Genomic DNA, 12,484 nt, shown 5'->3' with positions numbered 1-12,484 from the left:
GGCCAGGGCAGGAGCCAGCGCTGCAGGAGGGGCTGCCAGGGCGCTCGTCCCCTTTGGGCCCCCGCTGGAGGGCAGGGGGCTTCCTCACTCCTTTGCAGGGTCATTCTTTTAAATCCTTGTGACACAGAACCAAGGCTCGGTGAGCGGCTAGAAGAGAGGCAGCCCCGAGACAAGGAAGCCACAGGGGTGGGATGGAGAGGGTCCCCCTCCTTCAGCAGCACTGGGAACATGCAGGGACACCCCACTTCCCCCTAAGCCACAGGCTGTGTCAGAAACCAGACAAACCCCAGGGTCAGCAGCTGCTTCACACACAGAAGCGCCACATCTTGCACCTGGAAACAAAAGAATCTCCCCTTGCTCACTTTCTGTGCCTAAACAAGCTCTGTCTTCCGCTGGTTTCCCCACACCAATATTCTGGGATTGCTTTATTCCACAAAGAACACAACCACCCTTCTGCTTTAAGAAGGACACACATTCCTTGACCTCCAGCCAATTCCAAACCAGGCTCCGGCGCCCACGCCCGCCAGCCAATGCCCTTGCAATGCTGTGATAATGTCTTGCTGTGGGGTGCAAGGCCAGCACAAACCACGGGAAACCAGGGAAGGGCTCCACACACAAACTCCCAGCAATCCAACCACCCTGGCATCCTCTTCACAGGCACCACCCCACGACAAATAAACAGACATTAGAAGTCTCTCTGGCAGATCTGATCTGCAAACCCTGGGCCCTCCAATGACTTACGTCTTGACATTGTCTCCTGTCTTATGCTAGAGCAAGGAAGCCTGAGCACACATTTCAAGCACATAATTTACCATGAAAAATTATATTCTACTTTAGTTTGTGTCCTTTTCCTGCCATTCAGAGCTTTATCTATGAATTATCTAGACTATGCTTAAGTTTATTTACATTGGTCAGTAAGGATGTTTTGGTGGTTGGTTTTGGTGGCTTTTTTTTTCCTAGGGTGTATTTAAAGCCCTCAAAGTTGTGCCAATCCTTCCATACTAATGTGGAGTTACAGGATTTTGGGGCTGGAGCTGCATTCTTTCAAAAGTCTTATCTTGACATGCAGCAGAGGAAACTGCTGTTTACAAGAGCTCCTGATGAAGTCACAGTTATTCTTCCCCAAACCTCATTTGGAACCAAGGTGAGCAACCCTAATGCCATAAAGGATTTCCCAGCTTGTGCACTGGCCACAACATTGACCACCACCAGGAGGACAGGGGAGCAGGGAATAAAGCTGCTGAGAAAAGCCCACAAACTATTTACACACTGAAAGTTTGAAACAGAAGAGCCTTGCAAGCAGTGTCCTTGGGGTATGGTGCTCCTCTCCTTGGGATATGACACCCTTCTCCTCCTCAGGCTATGATAAAAGAGAAAAGATTACAGCAAGAAGTGCTGAGAGAGGAGCAGGGTGACAGCCAAGCCTGGGTAGGACTACTCAACCCCATCAGCAGGTCCAGCGCTGATGGGACCTCATGAGCCCACCAGATCATTTATTACTCAACACCCCTGTGAGAATCCTCAGCTCCTTCCATTTAAGAGTGTTATTTCCAGGACAGAGCCATCCCTGGAAGACAGGGCAGACCTCTCACTGTGACCCAAGGAGCAGATGAAAATACCTGTGCCTATGGCCAAGGTCCAACCACCACCCAAAGGGCTGTCTCCTACATTGGAGAGCAGTCAATCTCCTGCTGCTTTAAGGCTGGGGACAGTGAGCTGGCCAGGAACGTGGTTTGTCCCCTCCCAGCCTGCCCTTGAACACCTTCCCCTTGTGCAGGCGAGAGGAAAAGCTCCTCTCCTGGCCACCTGCCAGGCATTATACAGTGAGAGCGTCCCGTATCCTGACTATAAGTATTTTGGGAAGCCAGATGACTTCATTACCAGCTGACATCTCCTGACCTACTTGCTGTCAAACAAGCTCGCTGCTGGCCAGCCCCAGAGCTCGTTAGTCAGCACTTTAATTTGCATGTTGCCATTTACCAGGAACTAACCTGTTGGCATATCCAGGCAGTGTCCACGTTTTCACACAGCTGAAGTGCTTATGCAAACAAATGTACTTCTTCCACAAGCAGTGGCCTTTGAACTTAGGGACTGACACACGGGGAAACCCTCTGAAGCAGAGACGTGCGTGGTTTCCAGCTGGCACTGGCAGCCCCACATCCCACACCCACCTTCTACCCCATCCCTGGGGATGCTCCAGATTGTGAAATTGTGGCACAAAGTCGTAACTTGCAGCCACCAACTCTGGGGCACTCAGAGATCTCCATGGAGAGATTGGTGGTGAAAAACAGAGTTATGAATAACCTGGAGGACAGGACTTAGGTGAGACAAGGCTGCAAGAGGAGACTGCCCCTGCCACCCCAACACACAAGGGGAAGGAGCATCCTCTCCACACTCACCCTGATCCTCCGCATGGCCGTCACAATCTCCACCCGGCTGTTTGGCCGTGGCACATCCAGGCTCCCGATGTACTAGAGGGAAAGAAAGAGAGCATTAGTTGAGTTTCCACAGCACTGAAAACCTCATGGCCCCACCATGGCACCCTGGAGGAAAACTAGTGTCGCTTCTGGGAAACAGGCAGCATTTTGCTCACTGCACTCGAAGCACTGCTCACCTCCCACCACGAAGCTGTTCACCCACCACAATGTTTCAAGGATTCAGCAGCCCTCGTTCTAACAATAAAATAACTTCAGTAATCAGGCCAGCAGGACTCATTCATCTATGGTGTGATCAAAGTACATTGGTATAAGCCAACATCCCCTCTGCTGCACTGAGTCACCTATTATAGACCTAGATATTGGACTATTGCTAAAATAGCTGGGGCAACCTGCCTTGTGACAGGCCCTTCACTTCTTAATTACTGCCCTGTCAAACCCGTGGCTGTTCCTGCAGCAATGCTGAGCCTCCAGGCCAAGCCTGTGGAATAAAGGAGCTGCTTTGCTATTCAGAGGGGACCAAAGGCAGCACCGCTGCGACCCAGCACAGGGAGATGCCGAACAAAACCCTTTTTAAAAATAAAATGGAAGAGGGCAGAATCAGGAGAAGGTTCAGGAAACAGACAAGTGACGAAGAGTCAATGCAGAGCACTAAAAATGTGTAGTTAAAACAAAAGCATTTGGAGTCTATTTCCAAGCCCCCAGTGCTCCCACGCTTCATCTCGAGGCAAGCGCTGACGTAACCCCGGGCAGCGCGGGACGGGCACTGAGCCTGGCAGGGCTGCGTGCTCCTGTGAACACAGCTGTAGCCTTTGCTTACACCATGAAAACCCAGGTCACTGGGTTTCAAGTGCCAGTGTTGACACGGGTGCTCGAATGGCCGAAGAAGTGCCGGGGGTCACCCTTCAGGAGGAGGTTGTGCAGAGGGGTTATTTCTCTCCCAGCCTCGCTGCGGGACTCCCGGCTCCTCTTGGCTGGGATGCTGCTGCCACCTGAACCGAGGGCACAGCACAGGGCTGCGTGACCACTCATGGGTTTTGTGTATGTGTGCCATCCTGGATAGCCCTCCTTGCCAACCCTCCATGCCTGCACCCCAAACTCCACAAGCCCGATGCCTGACAAGGCCGTGCCCAGCTGCGCAGCTCCTGAGTGCAGAGGGAGGCAGGTGACCAGCACCGGGCATTGGTGCTGCCAGTAGACGTGAAGAGTGAAGATATAAAAAGAAACACCAAACAGCTGGCACGTTTGACACGTGCTGAGCAGGTTGCCACAGTGCAGGGCAGCTTTATGCAACCAGGAATCAAAGCCCACGCTGCAGGCAAAGGCAGTATTAACTGCCCAGACCCCACCACTCAACATCCAGCCACAAAAGCACAGGACTTTAGTCACATCCCCTAAACAGAGCCTTCCCACTCCTTCAAAGGTTTGGGTGTTATTAGGATAGGCATCTTTGACATCAATCAATTCCCTTTTCTTATGTAAAGTCTGGAAACCATCATTAAAGAGTAGGAGATGAGGAGGAGGGCTGATGTGGCCAAAGCCCTGGGCACACAGTCACCAGGCAACATGTAAGGAGAAACCTTTCCCATCCTTCCCCATCAGACACAGATCCTGGCTGCATAGCACCTCTGCCTCCAAGCCTCCCCACGTAGCTCTGCTGCTGAGGAACACCTGGTACTGCTCTCCTCTCACTTTCAAGAAAGACTTTTTACTTTCAGTTGTAAGACAGACAGATTTTTCCTAGCAAAGGGGACAGCCACAGGATGTCTACCTTGTTCTAGCTATTCCAAACAGCAACAGGGTCACCACCACTGGAGGGGTAATTGCTTTCCTTGAACAGAAGAACACAGCCAGGAACAAGAACAGGGCAAGTGATGGCAGCTACCAGCCAGGCAGGAGGCAGCCCTGTCCACTGCTGGTTCCCACAGCCACATGAATTCAAGCAATGCCAACCTCCTGGCTGACAACCACCACCTCGGCCAGCAGCCACACTCAGTCATGCCTGTAATTGTGTCTGTGAGCTGAGCAGGGCTGGGCCACCCCTAAGCAGGTGATGGAGCAGAAACTGGACACCACCTTGGACCTCCTTGGATGGCCTTCCTGGAAAACAGCACCAGCTGTAGAAAGTGCCTTGATGCTGTCCTAGCTACACCCCTTCGTTCAGCTATTCCCCTCCAGTCCATGCTTGCAAGCACCTGAACCAAGGGGCTCTGGTCACAAACCATGGCAGGATTCAGCTCTGCTTCCAAACCTGGGCTCCAGGGCATCCTGCTGCATCCCATGCTTGGGACTGTTGCTCCACCAGCCCCCGGTGTGGGCTCACTCCACACCATTACTGTGCTCACAGCTCTGAAAACACCCACCTCTCCCTCTGCTCTGGAGGCAGGTATTTTTTGCACATTTCACAAAACTCAACAGATGGACAAACTCTCCACAGATTATTTTTGCCTTCAGGGCAGAAATCACACATGGGAACTGCACTGCAGAGGAGTAAACCTTCACAATGCAGTGAGTATCCTCCCAAAATTGTGGACTTGGAAGGCTGGCCTTTCAGCTAAGCTACCATTCCCAGGCAAGCAGCAGGGATGGCCTGAGAAACCACCCATATTTAATAGTGCTTTAATAGTGCATGAAGGGCCACTCCTGCTCTGCTTTCCTCCTGTCCTATTCACAGCACCAAGCTTCATTTTGGGAAGAAGCATGGGGGGAAAGTGGGAGGCAGAGGGGAGGACCAGCAAAGCAGCAGGAGGCTCCAGGGTGCAGGACTCTCTCTCATACCACCCCAGCATTGACACCCAGCTTCCCCCTCCCCGGACAGGAGCCCCAGGGACCCTCGAGCAAAGGGGCTGCCAGACCCCTGGCATGGGCTTTTGACTTTCTTTAAAACCCATGTGCCCCAAGCCAGATGCCAGGCACAGTAATGGCCCTGGTCCCCACAGGTATTTATGCTCCAGCTCCCAGGGCTTGGACAAGCAGCCCTGCCACCAGGCCAACCCTGCAAGAAAGGGAGGCAGTGGCTGAGCCTGGGGAGGAGAAAGGAAGGGGCCCAAGACAAAAGGAAGGAAAATAAAGCTGTGTGAAAGAGAGCTGACAAAGAAAATAAACCCATGAAAGAACCCAACCTCCACGAGCCCCCGGGAAGCAAGGAGGAAACCATATGTACACATGCAGGACATGGCTTTGCCAAATAACCACATCCAGACCCATGGCCCCACCACCCTGCCAGGGGGCCAGGGGGGCAAAGGGGGAGCCCCCCACAAGCCCTCTGGCAGGACGAAGGCAGGGGAGGGCAGACCCAGCAGCCCCCTCCTCCCTGGCCCAATTAGGAGAAGAAAGGCCACCTGCTCGGAGCCCCAGTGAATGGGCAGCCAAGGGGGTCCCTCCTGCGACGAGGCCTCTGGCAGCCCCACAAAGGCAGCCCTGGAGCTGCAGCGGCTGTGCCAGCACGGGTGGGCAGGCACAAAGCACCTATTTTGCAGGGTGCTTTTGGTCCCCCGCTGCTCCTCATCCCCTACATGGGATCCAGCCTTCCATCAGACCTTCCTGGGCTCATACAAAGGGCAGCCCCTCTCCTTGCCATGGCACAGGCTTGGTGACTGTCACCCCTTGGGTTTCTCAGCACCCAAAGGGAGTTGGCTTGCTGCTGCCCTCCCATGCATCAGGCTTCTCTGTCCCAGGCACGGCTGGAAGTGGCCTCCAGACACAGCCCACACCATGCCCTCACTACCTACAGCTTACAGAAGACCTGCCCAGTTCAGGGAAATACCAGTCCTCCCCTGGCCAGAGGTAAAAAAAACACAACCCCAGGAAAACAAAAGAGAGCATTTTGCCAAAGCAGTATTTGCTCAAGTCACTTAGCTTCTCATTTTTCCTTGAGGCTGTTTAATTCTGCTCGTTTTCTGCTCGGTCAGAAATTAATTTTCTTGAGAAGGTGCATTTTCTGTGACAGCAGGTGGGAGATATTTTCTGAAAACCCAAGGCTGATCACATCCCTGATGGGAGGGACACCTTCCAAGGGGTGTTGATGAGACTCCTTGCAGGTGGTGGACAACCAGAACCTTCCCCGAGAGGAGCTGTCACCTTTCCAAGGGAGGGAGGCATGCTGCTGCACAAAGGTCAGGGCTGGATCATTCCCAACTTATAGGGACGCCGAGGTTGGCTGGCTGTCAGGTTTCCAGCATGGAAAGCCACCCTGAACCAGAGAGCTTTCCACAGACAAGGAGCCTCTGCTTCTGCAGGCGGGCAGCACAGGCAGTGCAAGCAGAGCAGACATGATGGCACCAGCCCCGAGCTGGATCATGGCACCGTGGGACATGCAGCCACCCCCAGGGCCAGGAGAGCCTCCTGTGAGCAGGGGGTCCTGGCACCTGGGCTGGGGAGGGGTTACCAGAGGTGCTGGCAGACGGGTGGGAAGCATCAGGTACAGGGCACAAAGGTCCCGAGATTTCTGGAGTCCAGTGCAGCATGAGGCTGCACCAGGTCCTGGAACGTTGTCTCCAAGACACACAGCTGTGCCACACAGAGAGGGCCAAAGTACTCGGGCACCCATCCCCAGCCGTTATTTCCCCAGTGCCCAGGGCAACACCCAGCCTGTCTGCAGCCTGGCTGATAAGGGCTTCTCCCCGGGCTACTGCCACCAGAGAAAGCAAGGAGAAATCCAGTTCCTGGGACTTTTGCTGTCCTGTGCTCCTGCTCTCCAGTTGCCCACACACACCCTCTGCCTAGGGAGCCACAGGGCTGGGCTGGCATGGCCCTGGCTCTGCCCTGCACCCCAGGAACACCCAGCCTCACTGGAAGGAAAGGGAGGAAGTTTACTCAGACTACAGTGGTGCAGGCTCAGAGGCCATCAGGGATGGAAAAGTCACGATGCCAGCTGACTTCAATGAATAAAAGCTCTGGCTTTCCAGCCTGAGCCAGGCAGGCAGGTGCAGCAGGCTGCCTGCAGAGCTGCAGGGCTCCAGGCCTGTCCAGTGCTCCCTTAACGGGGCTCTGGAGTCCTCAGGGTGCAGCCAGCCCTGGGAGCCAGGGAGTTTAACACAGCATGTCAGTCCTGTCCAGAGCTACACAAGCAGACAGCAGGCATAACCACAGGGACAGCTCATGCTCAGCACATGCAGTGCTGCTCCAGCTGATGCCCTAAGGATGTCAGTGCACATCTGCCTGCCCATCCTGGAAGCCTTTGCACTGCCTGTGAGCTGCACAGGGGCTTGAGGGCCAGAAACTCAGAGCTCCAGGGGTCCTGAGAGAAGATCCCAAAGCCCCCAAAAAACCACATCTACTGCATCCACCCTCAGTTCTCTCCAGCCAAAATGGGCCTTGGGTGATAAGGGGAGACACCTTTGTATCAGGAAGCAGCCCTACAATGCAGACACCTGGATACAGGAGGTGGGATACAGCCGGGGAGCTGAAGTTTTTCCATGCCAATGAAGCAGGGTTGTCCACTTGTCCCTGTTTCTGTACCCCACCCAGCCATGCTGCCCACAGCTGCTCCCCATGCAGGTGCTGAGCTTCCTGCACTTAGACCCAGCTACAGCCTTAGCAGTACAGGGCACAGGGTGTGCAGGACCAAAGCACTTCAGCAGGCAGGGCTTGGAGCATCCTGCCTCCATGGATCCTTCCTTGGGACCTTCTGGCATCTGCAGAGCCCACGTGCTGCCCAGCTGAGACCTGCAGTCTGAACACACACAGCTTTGCCATATCCTGGCAGAGTTGTCTTTGCTAAGAGCTTCACTAAGCAGCCTGTGAACTGACTTAACAAGTACGGCAGAAATCTGCCTCTGTTTCAGATGAAAACTTTTGAGGCACTTGGGAAGGTTATTTATAACCTCAAGCAAGCAATCCCAAGCTCAATCACACTGCAGCTCCACTCCAGGCTGAGCAGCCCTGACAGAGCAGACCATACTCCAGACCTGCCAGTACAAACAGCCCCCTAACAAACCTGCCAAGTCTCTCCCAGCCAGATAAAGAGGGGCAGAGCTTCACACAACCTGTCTCCAGCTTCCCAGCCATCTGGGAAAAGGAATCTTGCTGGGAAGGGAGCCTGAAGAAGGAGGGGAACTGCACACCCTAGTCAGAGCTGTGTGCAGCTCTGCTCACTTCCAATGCTTTTATGTATGGCCCCTACAATATACACAAGAGTGGAAACACATGAGTTTGCTGCTTAGCATTTATCTGAGGTGATCACCTTTTTCCTGGCAAAAGGTATTTCTCTTTGCAGCAACAAGCAGGCTCTGCCAGTGCTCGCAGGCTCGAGAAGGCGGTGGGCAGGTGAGCTGGAAGGACCCAAAGGAAGGGACATACTGGATCAGACTAAAGTCTCCTTCATGTCCTGTCTCCAAACATAGACAGCAGCAGATGCTCAGTTCAACTTCAGTTTCCCACACATAAAGGCAGAGAAAGTACTGGCAAATATGATAAAAAATGCCTGGTTGCTAAGATCCTTTAAAGGGAAGAAAAAACAATCCCCCAGCAGAACCCAAAACCCCCACCTGCTGCCCAGAAGAACTGCAATTCTCCTAGACCTCCAGTCCCACATCTATTTGCACATGGGTCTGATATGATGAAAGCTGGGTCTCAGCTCATGTCTTGTCCCAGGCCATGGCAGTCCCGGGCCATAGGCAGTGGGTCTGCTGAGGACAAAGGTTTCCTTAGACAGACCCTTCTCCCCTCAGATGGGGATGGGGAAGAAGCAGAGGCCTCCTTGCATCTATCTCCCCCCTTCATTGGGAACAATGTAAATGATGGCAGTGCCAATGGATTAACCAGTCTTGAGACTGAAGAATTAAAAACAGTTCCCAAACAATGGGTAGTTGGTAAGGTGGGACCTTGCTATGGAGCACAAGATCTCCAGGGCAGGAGGGATCTCTCACTGCTTTTGAGAGAGGTCCAGCACTGTGAGCTCTGGAAATGTCTTCCCCATGCAAACACAGCAGCACCCAGCACCCCTGCACTCCAGTGGATGGGGGGTCCAGCACTCTGACGACAGATTCCACCACCCCATTCAATTCCTTCTACATGCTGCTCCCTCAGGAGGCGTTGGAGAGGCCTGAGTCACCATCTCTGAATGTGCCGAATTGCTGGTGTTGCACAAGCAGGACCTGGGGTTTTGTCCCACAGCACCAAAGCTTTGGGAAGATAACAAGTAAACTCACATCCCCCTCCTCCTCATCCAGACTGGAGGAACTGTGCTGGCCAGAGAGGTGGAGGAGGACAGAAGGAGTCTACTCCCTACATACCCATTTATTTAATCAGGATACCATTGCACAAGCGGGAATTTCTGCCTGCTCCCCTGTGCTGTGCTGCAGAACCCAGATCTTTCATCCGAATGCTTCAGCTAACTCCAGAGGCCAGGGTTTTGATTTTATTTAACAATTCAGACCAGAAGACACAGAAGAAAGCAAGCACCCTGCCTCCTCTCAGAGCCAGCAACCCTGATTCCCAGCGGGCGCCTCTGGGATACAGAGGGGTTTGATGCCAAGAGAGGTGGCCAAAGAAAACAGATCCAGAAGTGTGAAATATATTACTATTCCTAAGAAGATGGAGTGGGATTTTCCAGCTATTGGATTTATCTCCAGAAAATGGATTAACATAATCCTCAGAGGACACTTCACTCGGGCTCGGTGTCCCCAGAGCATACGGCTGCAAGTAGCTTCAGTGGGGATGAACACCACAAGTCTCCTGACAGCCCTGCTCGCTTCGGGGCGAGTCCATCACTCTGTGCTGCAGAACAGCCCACCCCAGGATGCCTGCAGTCCCTTGGGAGACAGGCAAGAGGGACAACAGCACAGGCGCCAGCAGCTACCGATGAACCCAAACACGCGTCACGTTCACAACACAAGCCAATGAAGAGAGCAGCAGATAGAGCAGGTCTGAGTGCAAAAATAAAATTAAAAATTAAAACAATAAATCAGTGCACTCAGGCCTGTGTTACCCCCTGCAGTGAGCCCCAAGCAAGCTCGTCAGGAATCCCAGGCTGCCAGAGCAAAGAGCACTGATCCAGCTGCTGAGGGCTGTAACTTCAGGATCCCTGCCACCCGTGCTATCAGCAATCCCAGGAGGCTTTTAGGAAACAGACACACGAGTCCCAGTGTCCAAGATGAGCATATTTCTTCTCTACTCCTCCCCCAAAGTTCTGCTCTAAATCAGAGTTCCTCATTTTTGTGACTGGCTCTGGGTGCCTGGGTGAAACAAGAGTGATGTGGGTCTAAGCACTCGGGATTCTTGGGGATAAAAGGAACTAAAGGAGTGTAAGCATTTAATTAATCTCCAGCAATCTAATAAAAGGATAGAGTAATTGCCTAAGCCATCTGCATTCTGCATCTGGCATCAGGGGCTGCTGGAGAAACCCACAGATTCGGAAGCTGGGTTTGGTACAGACTGTGCTTGGCATTAACTCGTGCCACAGGACACCAAGCAGGAGAAAGAGGAGCTGACAAAGAATATGCACAACCCCATTAATGCAGCCAGACCAGCAGCACGGAAAAGAGATGAACCACGAGCAGACCGAGGGGCAAGTCAATCCCATTCCTCACCCCCCAAGCTGGGCTACCCAAACCTGGCACGGAAGAGGCATGTGGAGTTTAGAAGGCTCTGCAGCCTCCCCACAGGTGAGGGGTGAGCAGGTGCTGGCAGTAACCCAGCAATTGGCTCCAATAACACAGGAGGAAAAGGCTGCAAAGCGGAATTTGAACAGTCTTTCCCAGGAAACAGTTGCAAAGCAGGTTTAAGTTTGCTCCATAAACAACAACCCTGCTGTTTTGCTCCCTGCAGCCCGGTGCCTGCCGCGGGGCAGGTGGTGGCCTCTGCAGAGGAACACTCCCAGCCCTGAGTAAAGGGGCAAAATAACACTCTGACACCCTCCAACGAGCCGCAGCCTTGCCCCCAAGGCACTGCACACAACTAGATGCCAAATCTGTGATTAGTTTTTTCCCCTGCCAGCACATGTGCTCCAAGGACAATGGTGTGTGGCAGATGCCTGCCTCTCTGCTGCTCCAAAACGTTTTACACCAGGTTTTTTTCCAAACCAACCTCACTCAGAGTGTCTCATCAGTGTGATAACTGTCCCTGCCAGGACCAGCCAGGGCTGCAGGATTTTATGCTTCCCCTCTTCCAATTTCATGGCCAGCTACTTCCCAGTGCACTTCCCAGCCAGCACTACCTGCTCAGGGCTGGGCAACACAGACAGGTAGCTCAGCTTTTTCCCAGCTTGCTGCAAGCACCCAAGCACTCAGCCTGTGGGCAGCCACAGCCTAAGGGGAGCAAAGAGACTGAGAGGTCCCCAGAGACAAAAAAAAAAAAAAAGATAAAAGGGAAAAGAGAAAAGGGAATGCCTCCTGCCAAACCCGCTAGTGAGAATGGTTTATATAGGTAAGGAGGAACAGCAAGCGTTTCTTTTGGGCAGGCAGCCCTGACCCCTTGCACTGCACCGCAAATGGCCCGCAGCTCCTCCGTCTGCTCACGCCGTGAATTTATCCCAGGACACAAGGCATCCCGCAGGCACCAACCCTTCCCCTCGGACACACGGGCACTCCAGCGTTACCCAGCGCCCTGGGAACGCGGAGCAAAGCCCAAGCCCTCCGCGCTTTCCCGGGCAGATGCAGAGACATCCCGGCTCTCTGGAGCCCGCGTCCCCAGGGAACAGCACGGGGGGACCCAGGGCCAAGGAGGGATGCTGGGGTGAAGCAGCTGGGTGAGCCCGCTCCATCCCATCAGCTCCCACACCCCTGCGGGACGGCTGGAAAGCCTCGCCTAACTCTGCACAGCCGAGTTTAGAGGAGAGCGGGCAATGCCCGGGGGGAAGGGCCGGTGGGGACAGCGGAGAGAACGCCAGGCTGTGCGAAAAGAGAGGCGGAACGCGGGGAACGGTGCGGGCAACAGCGCCAGACGGGGGGACCCCCCCAAATCCCCATCCCCCTGCCCACCTTGGCCTCGAAGCAGATGCCGTGCTGGAAGGCGTCCTCGTTGTGCAGGGGGATGCGGAGGTCGTGCCGGTCATCCACCAGGTTGTACTTGGATTTGGTGGGCATGGCGGCCCCGCGGCGGCCGGGCTG

General features: G+C 54.0%; 1 protein-coding gene across 4 annotated transcripts in view; it reads right to left on the bottom strand.

Annotated features, from left to right (window-relative positions):
* Positions 1-12,460, bottom strand: part of NOS1AP (nitric oxide synthase 1 (neuronal) adaptor protein) — a 38,374-nt gene extending 25,914 nt beyond the window's left edge. For all 4 annotated transcript variants that reach the window (XM_009999879.1, XM_009999880.1, XM_009999881.1 and 1 more), the window contains exons 1-2: positions 12,356-12,460; positions 2,400-2,471 (exon numbers count right to left, since the gene is read on the bottom strand). In XM_009999879.1, coding sequence (XP_009998181.1) covers positions 2,400-2,471; positions 12,356-12,460 — 177 coding nt within the window. The remainder of the gene's footprint in view (positions 1-2,399; positions 2,472-12,355) is intronic.
* Between the last annotated feature and the right edge of the window lie 24 nt (positions 12,461-12,484).

Source organism: Chaetura pelagica, unplaced genomic scaffold, assembly GCF_000747805.2.
Source record: "Chaetura pelagica isolate M959 unplaced genomic scaffold, ChaPel_1.0 scaffold246, whole genome shotgun sequence".
Classification (NCBI taxonomy): domain Eukaryota; kingdom Metazoa; phylum Chordata; class Aves; order Apodiformes; family Apodidae; genus Chaetura; species Chaetura pelagica.
Note: the sequence above shows the minus strand (reverse complement) of the source record. Positions and strands in the feature narration are given on the sequence as shown.